General features: G+C 40.7%; 1 protein-coding gene across 1 annotated transcript; it reads right to left on the reverse strand.

Moving 5' to 3' along the window:
• Positions 1 to 612: 612 nt before the first annotated feature.
• BUB1 (BUB1 mitotic checkpoint serine/threonine kinase) lies at positions 613 to 23,163 on the reverse strand. Its single transcript, XM_067294674.1, has 25 exons — positions 23,124 to 23,163; positions 22,883 to 22,942; positions 22,659 to 22,803; positions 21,204 to 21,400; positions 20,104 to 20,147; positions 19,086 to 19,192; positions 17,563 to 17,615; positions 17,267 to 17,457; positions 15,589 to 15,749; positions 14,908 to 15,242; positions 13,135 to 13,187; positions 11,277 to 11,414; positions 10,178 to 10,273; positions 9,103 to 9,193; positions 8,653 to 8,734; positions 7,794 to 7,974; positions 7,080 to 7,158; positions 5,334 to 5,530; positions 4,684 to 4,824; positions 3,955 to 4,070; positions 2,545 to 2,706; positions 2,178 to 2,335; positions 1,907 to 2,084; positions 1,547 to 1,653; positions 613 to 1,104 (listed from the first exon to the last, which is right to left on the reverse strand). Exons 1-25 carry the CDS (start codon positions 23,138 to 23,140, stop codon positions 909 to 911), a joined length of 3,285 nt encoding a protein of 1,094 aa, XP_067150775.1. The 5' UTR covers positions 23,141 to 23,163; the 3' UTR covers positions 613 to 908.
• Positions 23,164 to 23,535: the final 372 nt, after the last annotated feature.

The raw sequence follows: 23,535 nt of genomic DNA on the forward strand, positions 1-23,535 counted from the left end.
CTTCTTTCCTAATAAAAAATAGTTATTAAATATATCACTATTATTTTTACTGTTCTGTGTTTGAATTTCTCTTGGTCCTTACAGAAAACCCAACTTCCCTATGCCTATCAACCATAGTTTTTTTTCCTGATGAAGTCCAGAAAACTACCCGTTCACTTTCTCTTAGCCTGTATTACACACCATTTTACTTCCATTTGCTGTTTTATTTGCTCTCTTAAAACAGATTCTAGAGTCTTTCATGATAGTAGGATTTCAATTTGCTGGGAACTTTTGGAATCACATTCAAGTTTCCAATACTTGCTCCTCCCAGAGGGCTCTGTTCATTATTCTTCATCTTTGGAAAAATGTATCCTGAACACCTTATGTGTCAAAGAGCAGCCTGCTCTTCACTTGACTGGGTTACATTTATACCTATATGTTTGCTAGCGTCTATACAAGAAGCAAGTATTGTCAACATATTTGGTCTGAACTCAGTATTGATCTTGTTTTGAGCAGGAGGTTGGACTAGATGACTTCCGGAGGTCCCTTCAACCTGAATGCTTCTATGAATTTTTTTTAGATCACAGGGGAGGTTGAAAGCAGTTACTTTATATGTACAATACTTTTCACCTTTTTTTATTATTTCTAAGAATATGCAACAATTACAACTATAGAAAATCTCTGAAATGCCTCTGCCTCCCCCTAATTTCACTTGCCTGAAGCTGGGCAAGTTAAATTAACACTTTATCTAGTTTTCATAAAGTTGCATTACTTGTTTTTATGTAATTCTCTTCATGAAAGTATAGAAAGACTCAAGTTATTAGTCCTGAAGTTGACCCTAAGAACATTTATTTTTTAAAACAAGTTATTACAAAAAAAGTTTCACATACACAAAATTCCACTTCTCAGCAGCACAGTGAACTAAATGCTTATTTTCGTGACCGTTTGTGTTCTATGAGCAACACAACAAGTCTGTTCCTAAGGAATTTTATTTCCTTTGCATATGACTTGCAAAATAAGTCCTTCAGCTTTTTGCGCAAAGCTCCCAAAGAAGGCAGGCTATGGCAGTTTGGTATGTTTAGAATGCTGTCAAAGAACTCTTTCCACAGTTCAGCATTGGCAACCCTGCAAAGCAACAAAAATAAATCAAAACCAAATAACTAAATTCAAATTGTTAAAACACTTTCCTCCATTTACCCGGTTACCTCCCAAGTTACAGATTGGAGGAACTGCAGACCACACACTAGAACAAAATGCAGTTTCTTCTGTGGCATGCTGCTTAGTGAGCCAGCCCAGTTTTTCCTCACTAGCTGTAGTTTCCTCCTTTCAGCCACCAGGAAAATGGGGAGGCCGTGCAATTCGCCATATCCACTGCTGAAATGCTTGCTGTACTTATATCAGTGAAGTTTATGAAGCTGTTAACGTGAATTAAACCTACCGTTTTTAGAGCATCAAAAAGGCAAGTCAAGCAATACTAAAATCTATGACAGAAACTAACCTCAAACTTGAAATTAATGATGTATCTTTCTATTAAAGGGAAGTTTCTGAAGAGATTTTTGACACCAACCTTCTGAAGGCTCCCTCAGGCTTCCAGATACCATTTTCATTCTTCACTTTCATATAGGTACCAAAGAGCATGCAGTAGACAGTTGCTGCAATGCCGAAGTAGTCTGTCTAAACAAAGCATGCACAAGGTTCACATTAAAAATATGCACCCAGACCACTAAAAGTTACCTGAAAAAATCTTCAAGGAGCTAAAAGGGCAAGCTCCACAAAAGGTTCAAGATCACATCTTTAGAGCAAAGAGCATCAAGAGCTGAATGTGCCACACTAGTGCAAAAGTCTAATATTTCTATACTCCATCTATTCATGTCAGACGCACGCTTTTCAAGCTCCAAATATTCAGACTGTCTATACAGTCACATACCTGGTAGTTCCACGGTTTCTGTGTCAGCATTTCAATACATTGAAATCCAGAGGTTTCACACCTTGCAGTAAATGCAGTTCCTTCGGGAAAGAGTTTCATGTCTATGCTCTGTCCCAAATCAATGAGTGTCAAGCCATGAGAGAGACCATCTATATCACATGTATCATTGTCCAGAAACCTGCAACCAAGACAACAAGCAGTGAACACATAAGTATTGAGATTGTGATACAATGATATGCTGGCAGCTCAGGTAGTAAAGGGAAGTACTTGCTTTTCTCCAAGGATGAAATTATCAGGTTTAATGTCACCATGAATGATCCTGCAGTTGTGGAGCTCTTCTACCATGCAAAGAATTTTTACAGCAAAATAGATTACAAGTGCTTGAGGCATCACTTTTTCAGGAAGCTTTCTGTAAATGTTTATGGCATTCTGTGAACAAAAGGGAGATAGGGAAGAACTGTCAGCTACACGGAAACAACTTAATATGGATTGCAGGTCCATGTTGCTAAGCACAAAATGCATTCACAGTAAAGTTATATAAAGCTGGCTGTAGAAGAGACTTCTGAATATTGTAATATATAACAACAGTCTAAGAAGTAAGAACGCAGATATTCAGAGCAAAAGCTGAGCACACTTACCAGCAATGTTCCATAGTTGTAGAGTTCACCAATCAAAATGCTTCCATTTTGAAAGAAATGAGCAGAATAAAAGTGGATGTACAGATGGTGAATACTTGGATTAAGTCTTTCTACCAGTTGTGTTGCTATATAGAACTCCCAACGACTGGCAGGTTTTTGGACCTGTAACCAAAAGGTTGATTTACTAGGTAAATCTATTGGCATTAAAGCAGAAGATCATCTCAGTGTTTTAATGACAGACTCAAGTACCTAGGCACTTCTCCTTTTAATCTAGTAGAATACTTATGTCTACTGTAATCAACCTCAGAACAATACAGTGCACTCAGTGACCAATCCTCTTGAAACAAGATTTCAGCCAAGGGCCACAATTCCCTTGTAGCTTATACATTTCTTCCTGGTAAAGTGTCCATTTTTTTGCAACACTGATGTCTCAGCTGCCTGCTGGCAACATTATTTTGTTTAAGAGAGACCGTTTCTGACAATGAGTTCAAAACAGGAAAGCCTTTCTGATTCCTCGTATTTCCCCCCTGTTACATTAAATATCGAATGTTCAAAAGGAAACATCTTAAAACAACCAGCTTTACATGCTGGAAAACTCCCAGTTAAGGTGTTTTACTCAAATGATTTCTTTGTTGAAAGATTTAACTGTGACAGAAGAGATCCACAAAAAGATTCCAAAGGTAGGAAAAAAGACTTGATGTGGAGAGTGTGAGGGGGTCATTCAGTCATACAACCACATTTCAACCAAGCTATAGTAGCTGTACGATCTAGCATAACCCTCTTGAACTAAGCTGACTTCGCAATTACATACACTTTCCTTTCAGCACTGGTCCTGGTTTAAACACATCCTATCATCAGTTGCTCATTCCTGCACTGAGAAGCAGCCTGGAAGACAAGGCAGAGCAGAGGTGGGAGCTGCTCAGCCTAGAACTGGCAGGTGTGCTGCCATCAACAGGGCTGTCAAAGTGCAAAAAAGCCAGTGGAAAGGTAGCGGGCACTTATCTGCAAGAAGCACTGGCCCCTTCAGAGCAAGCTAATCATTTGAGCAACTTCATCGTCAATCCACACAAATTTTCATTTGCTGTGGACTAAGAGCATGCATGCAAATAACTGCCTTCGTTCAGGTGAAAAAGAGCCTTGCTGTAATTCGTAGGATTTAGGATACTTACAACTACTTTTAAAGAGAAGATGAATAGGTAAGTTGAGTCTGGTGGTTAAATAACTTCCTAGGTAGAAAATGTATCGGATATCAAAGCACTCAAATGGAACAAGGCTTTGAGGACAGACCAAGATGCCTTACTTCATATTTATAAACAAGGAAACTCAGCAGAATCCATCCAAGGTGTCAGAAGGTGTCAGATTACATTAAGACTCCAGAATTTTTCGTTTTTCTGAATCAACACTACTTACCTTCAATATCACTTTCTGATTGTTTTTAGGATTACTTGCATCCAGGATGGAAGCCTGATAGACTTGAGCAAAAGCTCCTTCTCCAAGCAAGCAGTCCACATGGAATGAGTTGGAACCTTTCGTGGGGGGAAGAGATAAACGTCATGAAGTCCTGCTTGCAAACTTCACAGAAGATGTTACTGCTCAGCAAATTAAAGCAGTAACTTTTATGCTGGCCTTTCACTGCAGGTCTCCTTGCTAGCCATCCCCTTCCATAAAAGGGGGCCCATAACCATTCTTGAGATTAAGAGTTCTGTGAAACGTCATTTACTGAAAACCACAGTGTTTAGAGTCTGACTGCCCGGAAGTAATGAAATTCCAAAGTGAGTTCCTTAAAAAGTAAACACTAACGTTTAAGTCATGCAAGTATGTTGCAACTACCATCATACAGATTTTGTTGAAACAGGACTGCTGCTGTTCTATACAAAGCTTGGGGCTGTGTCACATAACTATGAAAAAGTTTCTTTGTTCCCTTTTCAGAATAGCTAATCAAAAATTGTTATGCTTCAACCACAGAAGAGAAATAAAAACAGGTCTAACTTCAAAGCTGAAGCTAAGATAATCTGGAAGCTATTTCTTGAGCACACTGTGAATATATGCATAAGTAAACTGGATTAGAAAAGTACTTTAAAGGTCCCCGGAAGAACTGCAACAAATGCTTCAAAGTGAAATGTTTGAAGTAGCTCTTACCCAGTGGGAGTTCAGCCTTCAGTCTGATGGATGGAAGAACAGAATTCCATTCAAAATAGTTGGCATAGGTACCGAGTGGTTTAGGAAGCTTTGATAAGAATTTGCAAATCAATTCCTCATCCCAAGGGTTCTCAACAAGCACTTCATGGAAAGAAGAAAGATATTTAAGCTATAAGCAAAATGTCATTTAAAAGAGGTAACACAAGCTTATACTTGAACAAGTGTCACCGATGAAAGATCAAAGAGGGATAAGTTATGTAGGCATTGATTTTGATAATCAATTTTTTTTAAATAAGCAGGGAAGGTGTAGGTATAAATTTGTTCAAAATTTTTTTTAAATCAGAAGCTGAAAACATATTTCTCAAGTAAAGTCTTTGAGCCTGAACTAGCAAAGAATCCTTAGGTATTCCTGAATACTCCTGCACTTCAGAGTATCATTGGCATCATGTAATGCAGGTATTGCCCACACTTGTCCTTCCACATGAAATTACATCATTGTGCATAAACAGCTGTCTCCTTGCAGGAGCCAGAAGAGAGTTTGCTCACTCCAGCGACCACCTTTGTGTCGGATCAAACCACTGCTCCAAAAACATGACACTGCTTTCCAGTCTCTGATTTGGCAGAAGAAAACTGTAGCCAATGCTCTATACCTGAATTTCTAATGCTCCTGTCTGTCCTGTCCTGCCGAGTTCCAGACAGCTCTTCATGGGAAATTTTGTCTACCCCAGCAGACAAGGAATATTCAGTTCTATTAGTTGCAGTTTGCTCATGTAGTCTTTGAGAAACAGTTGTAGAGAAAGCATTTCCTTGAAGCTCTCCTTGTTCTGCAATGCATTCAAGAGCAGGGCTACACATTTAAAACAAAATATTGTTAATTGACAGTACTGCCATGGCATTTTTTGCATCTTTAGTAAGCCAAAAGTATGTTAAAACTCCCTGCTTGCAACCTTTGCCATAAAAGAAATCAAAATGAACATAGAGGACATTTCTTAAGAAAATAAGATTTGGTCATATCTTGCTACTCGTAGTCTAATAAATTTTCAGTTCATTGGCCAACAATTTTAGCCAAAATCGAACAGTTTCACACAATGATCCACTAAAACATTTTGGACAGTTAATATTAAGTTAAAACTGACCACTGCTGCTTCATAATTTTCTAAGATATGAAGCACAATAAATTTAACATCAGAAAAGCTTTCATTAGGATTAAGGTACACCACACATGGGATACACTCTCCCCTTTTAGAACAATGCTCAAATCTATCAGCATTGTGAACCTGGAGAACACAACCCTACTGTACATTCTTCACAATATCAAACTTTTTTTTTTTTTGAACAGAAAAAAACTGAGCATGGTTATTCATAAATAAAAAAAGCAAACCACTAAAAATAAGAACAGAAAAAAAAAACACCCAAACCCCCACACAACCAAAACACTCTGTATCTATCTACATCTTCTTTTACTTCAAATAGTGAATCAGTCTGTACAAAGCCAGAACCTACCAGACTAATCTTAATCAGCAATTCATGTTTGCTCCGAGGATTCCTTTACGCATTAAATTCATTAACTCCTCACTGATACCCACAGACTGTTTTCCACAAAAGCTTCTGCACCCAGAGCATCCAAGATCTCCACACTGAAGCTACATCTCTTCGCATACCTAATAGCGGTTTGGCTGAGCTGCTCCAACTAACCTCTGTACATCAGTAATATACTGGATAACACAACTCATGAGAGTGAAGAATGCTGACAGAACAGACAAGGTGAAGTCTGCCTTCAAATTCACATAGCATGTTCTCAGTTTGATCATGTCTCTACCAAATCATTCGAAACAGCTCTTCTTCCACTTGGGCATGAACTGTGCATTACAGAAAAGACACTGATTGAACCTCTCAGAGAAGCTTTTACGAAGGGTGCTGCAAGCAGGTTCAAATTCAAACTTACACTCAGATTCACTAACTGTAGCCATCCAATTATTGCAAGTCAGACATTTGCTGAACCTCTCAGTTTCATCCACACCTTTCTGTAAACATTGCTTCCTCAAATGCAGCAGCGGTACTGTCAACTAGCTCTTATCACCACTTCCCCCCTACATGCAATTCATGTTTAGAGAATCAGTACAATTGTTTGAGTCCTTGATGTTTGTACAAGGTGTCAGGCAATTTAAACTGTAAGAGCATTTTTAATGGCATTATGCCCATACCCAGATTCATTTAACTCCACAAAGTGCTGTGATATGTGCTGAGCAGAGACAATCCGATGAAAATGTGCATCAGTTCTGGATTACTGGGAAAATTTGCACCAGCCACAGCATAACAGACCTGACTACTCTGCCATAATTCCAAATTCGCATAGCAATCTAAAGTCTTGAAAATCTTAGCAAGTAATGCCGCACCTTAGCTTCTTAGTTTTTGCCTGCTTGTTTGGTGCTTCAGAAGGCTCCAAATCCATTTGCAGCAAGTCATCCCCACAGGCTGTACAAAGAGAGTAACAATAATAATACATGCATATTTTTTCAAAAGACAAGTGCATCATCAAGTGCTTATTTAGAGTATTTTTACCAATACAAGAAGGCTAAACCAAAAACAAACAAGCAAAAAACCACACTGCAGCTGTGAAACTTGCTAAGGTACCACAAGAACTATAACTGAACAAGCCTATGTTAAAATATACAAGGAAAGACAATAGATTGATTTATTTGGGGAGAGTATTCCAAGCCTAAAGAAAGGCACACAAGCACAAAGGTCCTCATAGAAGGTGGCGCTGGGACCTAAGTCAATTGTTTGACTACTCATAGACTTCTGAGAACCTTCTGGAACAGTTCAGAACAACAGTTCCAACAGCACCATCAACAGCTTTCTTGTCTCTTGTCACCTTCTCTTTTCCTCCCCAATTATTAATTCCTAGAAAGCTTACATGTTGGGCAAGCACTTGCTCCCACCTGCTCTTCTGCAAGGAATTTGGACTCAGAGGTGGCAACACTGGTAGCCACACCTATGAAGTATTTAGCAAGCCCTGGGAAGTAACCAGGGCACAGAAATGGAGTTACACTGTATTTAATTAGATACACTGAACCTCAAGTATTCATTATTTTACTGTGGCCTTTTACCTTTTTCCTCCAAAGCTTGTCGTGAATGTGCCGATAAGTAATTGAATGGTGTTGATACAAGCTGGGCAGCTCGTGCAAAGTCTCTTGTGCTGTTTGGACTCGAAGCCAAGGTTTTATTACTATACGGTGCATACCACACTGTATAATCATCCTTCAGGAACTCCGATGTCTGTGTTTCTTCCTAGACAGGAAAATAAATATATAGGCTTAAAACTAAGCAATCAAAACCATCCTGTCAGACCTGCACTGTAACCTAGCAGCAGCCTCTACAGTCAGTCTCAACACAGACTCTGCACGTATCAACTTATAGTACTAGAGAAATAATAATAAAAGGTGACCCAAACCCCAGGTTTACACAGTTTGGTATCACACCTGTGTGTTGGCAACCATCAGTTTCACAGCAAAATGGCAGAGAGCAAAAAATTGCCACGGGAGTCTGGAAAAGCCTAACTCATTACTTAGTGATCACTTATATCCAAGCAGCATATAGTTTTATATATCTCCTTGGCTATGAAAACTATTAGGTGGTTAGAAAAGCATTGTCTCTTGCTCCCTGCCCTTCCTCCCTCAAGCAGCTGCCAAATCCACTCCTCTACTGCAGCCAGATTTGTCTAGGAATAGAGGTCTCCACTATTAAGCTCCTTGTAATTTTATGAAAATTAACAAATGAAAATGTTCATCCCCTTGGCAGGGAAGGGTACCTAGACTTCAGCTAGATACGGTTTAAAAGAATGTTGCAGGACTGGGATAGAATGAAGATCGTTGCAGGATATTGCTGAACACAACTACCTCCAATACCCCCTTGTAAATACGTAGCCCATTTCCAAGGCTAATTCTTATGGTAAAACCAAGCACTCACTTCTGTATGTGCTGTACAGTCAGTCAAGGGACGTTCTCCAGTAGTTCTGGGCTCTTCTGGCTTGTTTCTATGCTGTGCGATCCTGACAAAACAAGCAGTTTAGAATGGCTTTTCTCCAGAATCTTTCCAAGGCAGACTGATCATAACTAAGAATTTTTAACCTCATCTGCTGAAAGTTAGAGAAATTTCAGTAGCTCAAAGACAACAAGCTATCCACAGTTATCCAGAAGATTAAGCATCTTAATCACACTGTCCAAACAGGAAAGCTGTGCAGTTCCAGAAAAAAAGCAACTAAAGCTTTCTCATGGCACCTTCCCACAGTTCCTAGTCGTTTTATTCAAGCCAATCCCAATACTGCAAATGCAGTTACAGCAAAATTATATGGCATAGAATCAACCCTATATGTAATTCTTAATAAACAGAACCCATTTTGTTACTTGCTTCTCTTACCTGCTGTTCTCTTTTTCATTCTCATCTTCAAAGATAGAAAACACAGGCACAACAGGGGCAGGCTCATTAACTTTCAGATTTCCATCAGGCTCTTAAAATAAGAGATCACTGATATTATCTTCACCCAATGAAGATCATACAAAACAGCCATGTTTTTACCCCAACCAAACAGCTGATAGGCTTGAAGTTGTAGCTTTTCTTTTAGGAAACTGCATGCTTATTTTCTATATAGGGCATAGACATGTTGCAAACATTTTCTTTCCTTTTGAAGCTTATATAGAAACCTAACAAAATTGACCAAGAGAAGCAGACAGACTAGACAGACATGAAAATGCTTGACCCAGAGCGAGGAGGGGCAGGATAGGATAGACGTGTCCTCAGAATTGCCACTCAACTTGTCTTTGCTAGAAGCTCCTGAAAGCGGGGAAGATTTTTCCACCTCAGAACCAAGAGCAGCCAGGAGTACAGAAATCTCCCTGTTGGCCTGCATCTGATCAGCTGTAACTGAGATCTATCTGTGCACACTGTAGTAAGCCAGTGCTACTGCCTGACTTTCAGACGATCTTAAATGTTACTGAAAAGCTTGCAATTTAGACACTAACACCCAACCTGCAAGTGACCTGCTCTAGTCTGCCTTTATATTCTCCTTTCTTGGCTCATGCTGCTTGTGATGCTCAAGATTTACAAAGGGTGGAGACAAGTGTTTTAGGAAAAAAAAACAACAAAAAACCCCACCATTACTCATACAAAAGTATACCCATATCAGCTCTGTCCTTCTCAAACTTAGGTTTTAAATGCCAGAGAATTGTCTACAGAGAAGCAACTTGTTTAATATACACATTAATAGGCTTGCTAACAGTAAAGTGCTTCTGCCTTTTTTAGGCTGGGCATCAGAATTTAGAACTTATCAGTAAATTAAATTCATTATCAGGAAAGATGCTGCTTCTTCATTCCACACCTACTCAAACAACGACTTGTCTCAAAATTATACAGGGACTGGTTGGGGAAGTAAGAGGGAAATAAAGTGAAGTGTTACAGACTGACATATTACGGACTGAAAAATAACAGTACATACCACTTTTTCTGCAAAAGGCTTCAAATTGTTCCTCACTTTCCTCAAGAGGAGATGGTTCAGGCAAGATGGGCGTTTGAAACATATCCATTAGAAATCCTTTAAAAACAAACAAAAAAATTCTCAGATTTCTCACCATGTAGGAGTTACTGGTAAGACAAATCAAGTGTCAGCCATTATGTTATTCCTTGACTTCACATTTAAGCACTCCAGATAACCGAGTAAACGCAGGAAGGTCAGAGACTTAATGAACATATACCTGTTGGTGCCATGACCTTGTTTTCATTTTCTTTTTGAAAAATGAGATTTTGCTATGCAGTCAGGCACTTCTACATTTAAAAAAAACCTCCTTTATCTTTTGTAGATAGTTGCAAAACTAATGAACACCACAAGATTTCTTTCTATTTTCTTTTTGCAGATCTATGTTCAGCTGCGGGAGTTTGCTACGTGGTAGTGGTTAACAAGCTTAACACCAAAACAGAAGGACGGGTGGTAAAGCATATAGAAGGGATAAAATAGTATCTGAAAATTATCTCTTCATGTCTGACATCAGAAATACAAGTGCTATTTTCCTTTCTTTTAGTATTTTGAAAAAGCAATGCTTAGAACTGAGAAAGACCTTTAGCATAAGTCACCCTTGCTTCAGCTTTGGGGAAAGCTCAACGTCAACCAAAGCTGAGTTACTAACTTCCTATCATTCTGCCACATTAGCCTGTTGTGGTCATCGTCTCAGGAACAAGAATCACTAAGTGACAGTGCAGACAAGAGCAGCTCAGAGAACATGCTGCCCAAAGAAGCCTAGCAGTAACATCAGTGACTTATCCAGGAGTTTCCAGTATGTGGCTGCCAGGATGTTAGCTTAAGAAATAGATGCTCTGCTAAATTTTACTCCCACTATATTCAAAGAACACAATCAAAGTTTTGGGTCATCCAATTAACTGCAAAAGAGGAGTGCCAGTACCATTAATTTTATTTCCCTCTTTCAGTAAATTGTGCATACGCACATCACTAGGTAGCCTCAGTGAACATTCAGCTCCACTAAAATTACCAGGCAAGATCCTGTTAACTCCAGCAATACTATAACTTCATTCCAGATGCTTACCCAATGCTTCCTTTGTATGAACTGTAGGTGAGGGTTGCACTTTGAATGGTGTTGCTTGCATCGGTCCTCCCAGCGAAGTGTTTGGTGTAGCTTGAGAAGCATTTCCAGAAGCAAAGGAAGAATTTCCAATTCTAGATGCTAGAAAAGAGAACAGTACATTGACTTCTAAAGCTTCTTCAAGTAGCCTGGGGATGTTTATGAATCTTTCAGTAGTTAGTGAAAAGTTACTGAGAGAAGTAAACAAGATGAGTAGCAGAATGACAACCCTGAATTTCAGGAGAGCAGATTTTGACTTGGTCAGGGACCTGCTTGTCAGGTTTCCAAGGGAGACTGCCCTGAAGAGCAAAGGGGCCTCAGACAGCTGAGTGGTCTTTGAGGACACCCTCCTCGGTGCACAAGAACGTCCTGCTCTGACACATAGGAAGTCAAGCAAAGGGGCAGGCAGGAAGCCAGCACGGACGAACAGGGAACTCTTGACTGAGCTCAAAGACCAAAAGGAAGTGCACAGAAGGTGGCAAGAGGGATGGACTATACAGGAGGAATATAGAGTCCAGGCATGTAGGGATGGAGTTAGGAACGTCAAAAAGCTCAGATAGGGCTGGAACTAAGGGACACGAAGAGAAAAAAGAAGGGCTTCTTTAAGTACAGAAAACCAAGAAAACTAAGGTGTCTCTGGGCACGCTGCTTAGTGGGGCAGGGGACCTAGTAATAGATGATGTGAAAAGGGTGTTTTACTTTTGTTCTTACTTTAAGTTTTGCCCCCAGGTCCCTGAGGCTTGCAGCAAAAACTAAGGGAGAGAAGCATTACCTCAGAGGCCTCAAGAGTTCACTGCCAACCTAGATTAGTTCACAATTCTAGTGAAATACAAACAGTCTGTAAGGGCTAATGGTTTAGAACTGAAAGGGATTAGCAGATCACATTGCCCATCTCTCTCTGGATAGGTCACTGTTTCAGCCAGGTTACTCCTATATTAAGTTTCAATATTTTGGTCTTATTTGTTCTGCCACATTACCTCTACAAGTAAGTACAGGAAGACAAAACATGCTCCCAGTAACTTTGCTAGCTTAACCTGAGGAAAATTCCCTTCCAAGGGCAAATCAAGTCATCATTAAACCACTCAAAAAATACTATCCCCCCAAAAAATCTGCAAAAGGGTGAACTTTCCTGGAGAGCACAGGTCCATCAAAACCATTGTCTACTGGTGGTAATTGTTTGCAATTACTAATGCCTGAGGAAAAGGTGAAAGAGCCTGCAGAATATTTAATTAGTTATGTACTAAAACTCCTACAGAAATTTTTCTGAATTTGAGAACATAAAATGTCATCTTGGTCATCTTAATGCAGAAGTAGCATGCTGTAATGGCAAAGAGTGGATCATATGGTTTCTTGAACTTCCCTTAGATCATATATACTCTATGTAATCTCAGACATTTATTTTCTGGAAAACACATGTCATTTTCTGGAAAAAAACTAACGAAGATCCTGTAATACCTCTAGCCTACAGAATTTCTACTAGAGACCAGATTAGGGGATCTCGGCTTAGAAAGTTTCTATTGTTTGTACAATTCATTTGGGAAGGAGTTTCAATAGTTAAGCAACCTTTGTAGCTATGAGAAAAGTGAGTCCTATTTAGGATGGAAGGGAAATAAAAATACTTGAAGTGTGCTATTCCATGCATTTTATACCAGGCTTCAGGTGTAAGTTAGAGAGCTACATGGTAAAGCCCTCTATGTATTTATGCTGAATTTTAAGCACGATATTCTAGATCCACCAATATCAAAAGATCACATGCTATTCATCCCCAGCCAGTAAAAGTCACAGCAATAGCATCGGTCTTTGTCAAAATTTGGTTTATTACCTTCTTTCATGTCCACAGCAGTAGTTAGTCCAGTAGATCTCTTGTTAGAGTGCCTTCAAAGGAAAGATAAAGAACATGAACTTGAAATCAAAGCCATTTCTTAAATTCCAGCTTCAGTTCAAGACTTAACAGTAATGCACTTCAAAGAGTAAGGAGGTCTTTCCCAGTCTAGAACACAGGAAACATCCCAGGGAGATAGCAGCTAATGATCCTATTTTTTTTTCCCCATGCAGGACTACCTTTTTTACTGCAGTTTATTTAAAAAATGGAATAAGGCTACCCTACCCATGACAGGAGTGTGACACAAGGAGTACACATGAACAAGACTGAGACTTTACAGTGCTACAGCACCTGAGCAGCCCGCACTCCAAAAGTAGAACTAAAATCTGGTTCACAAGATAGCACTCCAAGCCAGAGCAAGCCATTAATCTCAGGCTGTGGCTCACTGTCACATGAAACCAATCAAAAAGGAACTCAGCAAAAACCCCCAAACTGATCTTCTGCTTGGTTAGTGAGCTGAAATGACTCACACAAGGGTCTGACAAGCTCCAGAGCTGTAGTACAAGACTGGCCATACTGCATGGGCACAAATGAAACATTCTTCCAGTGCACAGCTGTCAGATTAACTCAGATGCTTGTGAATTTGTACTCTTACTGTCCCTAAGCACTACTATAAACAGAAATATTTGCAGTGTGAGCAGTTGCAAAGCACTAGGCTCCCATTTCCTGGTAGTTCTTTGCTTATATATGCCATGAAATTTGGTCAGTTTAAAAGCCATTACAGTATCTGAACTACTCTTTATCTTACCATCATGCCTGTATTATTTATTCATACAGATTAAGTCAAAGATCCTTTAGAATGTTACTAGAAAATGCCCAAGTTTCTCACACAGTTACCAATAGGCACAAATCCTGAAAGGCAGGAAACAGTCCTTTAAAAAGGATAAAATGCAGAGATTAAATATTCTGCTTGGATTCAGTTTGCCTCCAACTAACTCTATAACAGAAGCGAATGACAACTGTTTCTTTCCTCCAGTTGGCCAAGCCTACTCCGCCATGCTTATTTTGCCAGCCTAGTTTATCCATCCCCTCCTCCCAATTCTATGCCCTGTATTAGCTCAGTCACACAAGCCAAAGTACACCTAAGTAGAATTTTTTCTCCTCCATGGACCTTCACAGCCAAGATGCAACATACAGGATTACCAAGAACTGAGCATATCCCTTTGATTCCCCTGATATGCCTAAAATAAATAATGCTGAATAATCCCTTTAATGACACACTGAATTTGCCCTAATACTTTAACTCTGTGTTTAAGTTGTAATAACTGAGATTAAAGGAATTCAAAAATCCAAATTAGGACTGTCAGTTATAGAAGTTTGATCTGTGCCTGAATATTGTAATTTTGTAATTAAATTTTGTTCTCATGGAGTACTTTAAAGTATTGAGATTTGGAAAGTCTTTACTCACAAGACCCTTAATATCATTATATTGGTCTTAAAACACAAGAATTGTCTCTTGGTCAGGATGAGAGACAGAAAGCTTGGGCTGCGAGATAGGCCAGTTACATTCCTGGACACTTTCCTTAGAAAGTCTAGCACAACCTCCTGTTGTGCTAATTTGTACAAAGACTGTCATTATTTTCCACGAGCTACTTCAGATTTCTTTTAGAAGAGGAAAAAAAAAGTATGCCTTTTTTAGTTAATTCTCAACTAGAGCGTAGATACTGAAGACTGCACACTTTGCAGAACAAGAATTAGCCTGGTTATACATACTGTTCTCCAGTGCTCTGATTATGAGTCAAGTCTAGATGTGCCTGTTCCTGAGTCGAAACATTACTGAATGGAGGGTGCAACAAACTGTTCTGGAGTCCTCCAAGCTCTGACTGAGTTTTGATTGCGTCCTTCTTATATATTGCTTCTAACAAGGAAGCTGATGTCATCTGGTGGCCAACTGGTTCAATAGACTGTGGTGTAAGAACAGTAGATGATAAAAGACTTGACTGAGGCTGGTGTGGCACCAGACTCTGAGGGGTTTGCAGATCTGAGCTTTGACAGGATGTCATCCAGTTCTGCCGCAGAGCTGCACCAGGTGTCACATGTGGATGTACCTTTAGAGATAAGAAACATACTTTCTTTTACACCCCAAAACCGCACAAACAGGTATAATTATTGCTGTTTTACCTTTTGTTTCTGGGTAACTAGAACAGTTTATCATGCATAAGAGACAACTTTCACATGTAGGTATAACTGAATTGCAGAGGAGCAAAAACAAAGTGCTTTTGGAATTAACAATTAAAATGTATTTCATTATGTATTTAAAATTATGCTAGGTATCTATACTAGTTAGACATTGCAGTCTTTACTTCCAGATTTGGTTAACACACTGTTCGGGTTACAGTGTAAAGCATGGTTAAATTTTATGAGGTTATGAGGGTCCTGCTAGCACATGCTTACCACTGTCTTATTTGGCTCAGCTGACACTGCAGATGACTGTTCCAGTCTAGTTTCCTCCAAGCTTTTGGTGAGCTGAGTGAGCTGTTCCAGCCTCTGCTGCAGGGCTTGCAGTTCAAGGAGAGCTGATTCTTTCCTCCTTATGGAGTCTCTCTCTTCTTCTTCTAAGGATAAAACCATGATATTAAGTAAAACAGGTAATCACTATCCTACTGAGTTTCTCAGCACTCAAGACATTAGCACTCAGACATTACAAGCTGCTTGAATTTAAAATTTGACATATAGTCTATACAATCACAGGAGAAACACACTCAGCTCAGGTGGGATAAAGTTGGGAGAAGCTGAAATTCCCCCAGGACTCACTATGTTTAACCTCTCAGTCCTGCTTCCTCAAGGAAGAGCTACACAATACCATCTCAACACTAGCCTGGCAAACAGTAGTGGCCCTAGTGCTTTTTAGCAGGCGGGGACTGCCACAAGCTTCGGAGAATTAACAAGTCAGTATACCACCAGGCTGGTGCGTACTTCCTCTGGTGCCAAGGTCAGTCCTGCTGCAAGCATGCTAGCGGTATCCCTCTTAGACAACAGAAAACTAACTCTGAAAGATTCTATCAAAGGAACCCCTTGGTAAAGCCTGGGCAGGAACAGACCTTGCTGTCCTAGCAGAAGAGCTTCCCCTGCTGGGAATTATCATACATAACTACTGTATTAAAAAAAAAAAAAAAAAAAAAAAATCCAGTTTCAGAAAAACTTCGTCTTCACTCTCACCACTGAAACTTTCCCTATTCCACTGACTACAATTTATCCATTTTTCTCCTTTGTCAAATTATATAATTACTACTTTTTTATTCCAGCAACATCCCCGCTATACTAAGGATAGCGACTCCCTTTTCTTCCCCCCCCCCCCCCCCCATCCCTTCTTAAATGGTCAGATACGTGACTGACTCACTTCTGAGTGGCTGGTCTTTATTTGCCTCTTTGAGACTCAAAGCAGAATTTTTCTATCTGAAAGCCTATCTACTTTGCCTCTAAACTGTAATCACGCAACAAACAAAAGGCACTGTCTCTACAAGCTTTGCCTTGGCTGTGCATTCAAACCATTCCAGCTATAAGCATGCCAATGCTGAATATACAAGGGGCATCACACAGTTACATTTGCTAAGGCTAAGTAGTGGAAAAAAAAAAAAAAAAAAAAATCAGATTACACAGTGAGAACTTACATCAGGGTCACTAGTACTACTAAGAGTTGTTCGCACTTGCCTCCAGTTTCCTCAAAAAGGACAACACTATTTATGAAAATCTAGCTTTGAGAAGAAAAATTCAAGGGACCACCTTAAACACTAAGTATCAATGTCCAGCCAGTTTTGGTTTTCAATCCTTGTAGAGACTGAAGGTAAATGACGCCATTATAAAGTAGTCATCTGACATGTTACCTGATGCTTCCAAGCTCATCCCACCCAGTTTTGGTACAAAGATGCTAACTCGGGCTTTTGGAAAGTTTTCAGGCAACAAACAAAAGGTACTATCTCTACAAGCTTTGCCTTGTCTGTGTGTTCAGACCATTCCAGCTACAAGCATGCCAGCGCTGAATATACAAGGGGCAAGACTTCAATATAAAGGCTGCAAAGAAATTAATACAACCCAATTTCTGAAGTAGCTAGATGGAAATAAAGAAGAATACCCCATTCCTTCTGTCTTTTGAGGCGCTCATATTTCTTGAAGTATCTCTTGGCTCTTAGCTCCTCAAATGAAAGTTCAGAGCCTTCACAGATGAGCAGGCTTTTATCATACATTGCAACCTGCTCACATTCAATGACAGTTGAAGACGACTTAGGAACAACTTCAGATTTGGAGATGTATGTAACATACTTTCTGTAAGGAAAAGTAAAAATGTTCTATTTAAGTTCATTATGAAAAATTAGCATGCTCCAAGAATAAATCTAATGTGACTATATCTTCCCCCTCCCCCCCACTTACACTTCTGCTGTTCCACCAGAAGAGCAGGACTGAGTACCAGCAGAATCAGGACCCTACAGCAGGGAAAGAAAAAAAAAAGAATTCTGATATTATAGTTCACTACCCATTTTGACCAGACCAACAATCTGAAAGCCCACAGTATTTAATTCTAGTTAAAGGGATAACAATTTAGGCCACAAGCATGGCAAGAACAGATCAAAAAGAGAGGTATGCAAGTCATCAGAGCCTTAGAAAGTTCACCCTGAAGAATTAGCTGTAGAACAGTTTGCTAGCATCTCTGAGAACTTTTGGAAGACAGGCAAAATCCCAAAGAACTAAAGACAGACAGACATAGTTCTGGACAACCTCAGCTCTCAGAAGGATTCTGGAACTAGTTTAACAACTAGTTTCTACTCCAAAAAGACAGGAGTGTAAGTTACAGGACACACAGGTTTGTTAAGAACAGACTGTATGGCTTTCTTTTACGAGCTGCCCAGCTTCAGGCTAAAGAGCAGGTAGCAGATGCGATAAGGTTTAAGCTCTATTCTATCATCCAAGACGTACTTCAATATTTGCAGGTGATATCAAACTGAAAGATTTGCAACCACTTTAGAAGACAGAACAAAGTAGAGAAGAGAAAGGTTACATCAATTTCCTGTCCATAGTCTTTAATTTCACCCTCCCATCCACCTTTCATTTATTGCATCAGGATGGCTGTGAGGAATTGTAACTAGCTTTACCAAACCTCAGAGGAATAAGAGTGCTGCATTCTGGTATTTATTATCTAAGATGAGTTACAAAGAGCACTTTTTTTTTTTCCTTTTTTTTTTTTTTTTTTAATTATAGGGAAGGGGATGAAGGAGGACTATAGGGTGACAGGATTTGGACTCCACAGGGTGTGTAGATAGAACTTCAACTGGAACTTTTTGCAGACTGACCTGGCAAACTACAGAGTGCTCTACCAATATTTCCTTACAGAGTGGCTCATCAACTGTGATAAAGTCATCTCCTAATGATTTACCAGATCAACAGATTGACTTCTATAGCAGCCACTAACCCACTGAGTCTGAAAATGTCTCTTCTTCCTCTGGGATTACCTTGTATTTGTCCTTAAGAAGCTATTTAAAAACTAAACTTGAATTTCATGAAAATCTAGTGCAGGCAATTTCCAGGTAGCATAACTGACACACAATAGTATTCCTCCAAGGAACACTAACTAGCTGGATGCATCACTCTTTGCCTACGATACGATTCTGGACATGTGTTGAGTGACTAATAACTGTCTCCCAACCCTTTTCAACTGAGATATATCTATGCAGATGTGATGCTTAGAGCATAAAAACATCAGTAACATTTTTTGGAGATGGCAGACACCATTAGAATATTCTATCTTTTTTCCTTAGTCAATCAAGCTCATCAATCTAAACTTTATGTGAGAGTTGCAGAGAATAAGAGATGATATTTCTCCCTCAAAAAAGAAAATCACCTGACAAGGAGACATGGAGAAAACTGTCTGTGCAAGTCATTCATTAAGAGTCAGTTACCTGATTTTTGCAAACACATGCCGGATCATTAAGGTTTGGAACATCTTTTCGAGGAGTCATTTGATTTTCAGCATGAGAATTTTGAAGTGGCTTTATAACAGCAGCAACTGGGACAGAAAAACAAAGGTTTACATTAATAAATGGGAAAAGGATTCCTACTCATTAATTTCTGTGAATAACTTCAGACATAGGAAAACTAATACCTCATTCTGAAAACATTCACTAAGAATTTTAAAGATATCCAGAAAAAAAATAATTTTCAGTTCCTATAGCCAATTCCTTACACTTCATAGTCACTAAACCAACTCTGGAATTCAATTAAAGCTCTCAGTTGAGTCTTCTAGAGTGCACATTATTACATGTTTGAAGGAAAGTGGTGCTATAATTTCAGTAGCAATGATATAAGACATGAGTTCAGCTATCAGGTAAATCTAGCAAGGGGCACATGCTGGTCGCAAAACCGAATTTTAAGTTTTCCTATTAAAATACTATTGCTCAAATTTCAGACTTCCATTCAGTTCCAGGGTCACTTCAGAACTGTGACTCAGCTTCTTCCTCGTTTTCATTGTTTATATTCCCAGCTATAAGAATGGGCCTTTTCTGTACATTTGTACAGTAATATTCTTATATTGAAGAGATCTCAATCTTCAAGTGCTTTACTGAAATAAACTTCTGATAGATGCCTTATCATTTTGGCTAGAGTAGAATCAACACAACAGGTTTCCCATACAAAGTTCTGTTAACTGAAGATCTGAGGGAAAGGAATTACAAAACAGTTTTCTTCACAGTAGCAAAACTGACTGATGAATAATACACACCATTAGAGCTAGGCAGAAAAGGAAAACAAGTAGCTAACAGAATCATGCATGGGCAACTTGTTTAGTAATCTTAAATAGAAAATACACCTCCACTTCAGTTTTCTTTGAAAACTATCTAGCAATTTACTCAGATCTACAGTTAAGATAGATGATTCATTTAACTAAGCTACAGCTCACAGGAAGATTATCTTTAGCCTCACCTTGCATCAGAGGAGGATTCTGAGGCTCATAATTCTGCAGCCAGCTAAGTTGAAAGAAATGTCAGTTACTATCAAGTCTGTTGTCTGTTCTTTCCACTTCCCCAACCCCACCCCAAGAAACTATGGTTTCCTTAAACAGTGATCATGCCTAGAAAATTAACATTAAAATACTCAGGTTAGTTACAGGACGCTTATTACGGCATGTGGACATACCCAGTTTCCTTTGCATACCACCAACAGTCAACTCTGTAATGGGTGGCAAGAGATGAAAATCAGGTTCCTGTTCTATCATCACTGGAGGGAACACATCTGATTACAAGCACCAACCTTAGTGCTTCCAATAGCTAAATCCTGAACTCCAACAGATACCCACTCTCAGATAAGTACTATGTGACATGCACCACAAGAAACTGGACATATGTATTATTGTCAGCATAACTCCCAAAACCCACAACCCCACATTTCCTTAAAAATCCATCTCACAAAATCAGGAATTGACATGTGATTTCACTGTAGTTCCAGTTATGGTTATAAACCAAAGGCAGAGAGTCCAGCTGTAGCTGAACTACACATTCAGCTGGCAGTAACAGTAGAAGCACATGTAGCTACAGGGGTTAAGTGATATCCTGACACCGCAGCCAATTCATACACTGTGGAAAGCATACAGACATCACTAATTGGGAAAGCCAGCAACCATTAGCATGGCTAACTGCTTGAGTTTCCAAGTAATGAAGCTCACACATAGCATTTCCAAGACAGCATTTCCCACAGAAAGTGGGCTAGGCTATGTACCTTTATAATTTAGATCTACTTAAAAGAGAATACGCTGGAAATGAATTAACTAGTTGAGGGATTTTCTTTCTGGGTCCTACTTCACTGAAGACACTGTGGTTCAGGTTTTTCAATACATCCTCTGTAGCAGCCCACAAGTGAAGACATTTTGAACGGTGAGGAAGCATCAATGTTAAGCTTGTACATAACCTTCACAGAAATAATCATTAGTCTACCTCTGCTATAGCACAGGGCATATGTAGGCAAGAACAAAATTTAACTGAACACTATCCGAATAGCTCAACAAGTGAAAGACATGTCAAAATTACCAATACAGCTGTTGCAAGTTCTCTCTTGGTTGTGCCTGGTTGTGAAGTCCTTTCTGAAGGACAGCTCTAGCACACTGCACATTGCCTTCATTTACAAGCTGCTGAGCCCAAGCAACATAGAAAGTAGATGTCCTGGCACCAATTCCCTGTCCATACAGGTAGTCAAAATATTGGCAAGGAGAAGTGATGAACTTTCCCTGCATAAGATAAAGACACAGAACCCATTAGCACTTTCAAAAACCATCCAAGAAAGTTACAGAAAAAAAAAAAGTCTCTAGAAGAGCACTATTTTTTCTAAACCTAAAAACAGTTGGTAGATAAGATACCTCTCATAAGCTAAATAGTTAAAAAAAAAAAACAAAAATACTAAAAAAACCCCAAAGAAATCAGCCTTGTTATTAAAAATTCACTACCCCTCAGCAAGACTGAAAAAGCTCTCAGATTTCCTGAAAAGAGTAACATATCTGAATTCTGTGCTACAGCCTGGAGTGCTCCCCTTCCGCCCACAGCCTTGTCTAGACTTGGTCACTTACAGGTCAACTTACATTAGACAAGAGGGGTGGGGGGGGGGGAGGGGGCGGAGGGAAGCCAGTAAAACTGTTCATATTAAATTCTGTTGGAGCCTGGCTACCTTAACTAGTTCAGAGGTAGCTGTAAATTTTTGTCTAGACAAAGATTTAAGAGAAAAGCATATGTTACTCTACTCATCATTTAAAGGCACTGTGCCCCGCTCCCTGGTTAAAAAAAAAGGAAAATCTCCATTCTTCCCAGTTAGGCACAAAGCCAGGGTACCCACCAAACAGGAACACAGATGTTGCTTGCCGGGGGCTTGAATTCGGGACACCGTGGAGGAATAGCAAAGGCTCACCAAACCCTTGAACTCTTGTCCATTATTGCTCATGCATGCAGGCACCAATTACTCTGCTAAGGGAGAGCTTGGACAACTAAGTGCTGCTGTAGAGCTTGGGGTGGAGGGCAGGAGAATCCAGGTGTTCTCCACCTTGCAGGTGAAGGGAAAAGGCTCAGGAAAAAGCACCATGTGAGTTAACACCCAGCTACGAGGATAGTATCATAGGCAGAGCTTGACCACAAAATCCTTTCTGAGGATCAAGAGCTCCTAGGGAAAGATGGGATCCATTTGCTACATCATGGCAAGAGCACCTTTGCTAACAGGCTTGCCAACCTGATGAGGAAGATTTTAAACTAAATGCATTGAGGAATGGCAATCACAGCCCACAGTTAAGTGAGGCAACAGAGGACAGGGTGGGAAGTTTGTGGGACAGGACAAGGGGGGCAGGAGAAGTCTAGGAAAGGGGACCCACCTCAAGCATCTATACACAAAAATGCACAGCTTAGCAAACAGAGTAAAACTCATTTGCAGTCACAGAACTAAAGAATGGTGGGACAGCTTTAATTTTTCAGGACAGCTTAATTCCCAAACACATATATACCTACCAGTTTAATACAGTAGTTAACAAATCTTGGATCCTGGTGGTACCTCTTGTCACTGAGGAACGTCTTCACAAGATGCTCCAGGAGATCTGGCAGGCAGTTTTGCTTTTCTTGGCTGGGAAGACATCCTTCCACCCACTGCACGTACCTGAAACACGAGCGAGCAAGATACACGCCTGCCTGATACCAGAAGGCATACTGGCGCCCGAGCCGGGAGGGGCACTGACCTGTCCCACGGATCCAGCGGGTCGCTGCCTTGGTAGTTGTGTATCCGAGCCTCGTAGCTCCTACAGGACAAGCAGCAGGTCGGGCTGGGCTCAGGAGAGGCCCGTATCCCCTCATGGCACCTCTCCCCCCCGCCACGACGCGTCCCCAGGGCCCCCTCGCAGACGCCGCCCTCCCAGGTGCCCCCCCAGCACTGCCCCCCCCCCCCCCCAGCTCCCGGGGAAGGGCCGGGGCGCCACTCACCGCGCGGCCGCCTCCATCCCCCGGCCCGGCCCGGCGCCGCCCGTCCGCCCGCACCAACCGCTGCCGCCGATTCAAACCCGCCGCGCAAGCGCGCCGCGCCCCCGCGCCGCCTCCCCATTGGCTGCGCCGCTCCACCAATCCCGGCCGCCGCCGGGAGGCCCCGCCCCTCCGCCCTGCTCACCGCCCCCCCGCAGAGGTGGGCGTGGCCTCCGCGCTCCGCGACCACGTGCCCAGCCCGAGGGGGCGCCCGCGGCGCGGCGCCAGCACCGCGCAGAGCTGTGGGGCTGCTCCCTCCGCACTCCCCCAGCACCGGAGAGCTGCCCTTGGCCCGCCCTTACATCAGGACCAGGTTCCCCCCCCCCCACCCCCAACAGCCCAGCTCCTTTAGCTTTAATTCCCAGGGGGAATTAAA

The sequence above is a fragment of the Apteryx mantelli genome, chromosome 3 (assembly GCF_036417845.1).
Source record: "Apteryx mantelli isolate bAptMan1 chromosome 3, bAptMan1.hap1, whole genome shotgun sequence".
In the NCBI taxonomy this organism is placed as follows: Eukaryota; Metazoa; Chordata; class Aves; order Apterygiformes; family Apterygidae; genus Apteryx; species Apteryx mantelli.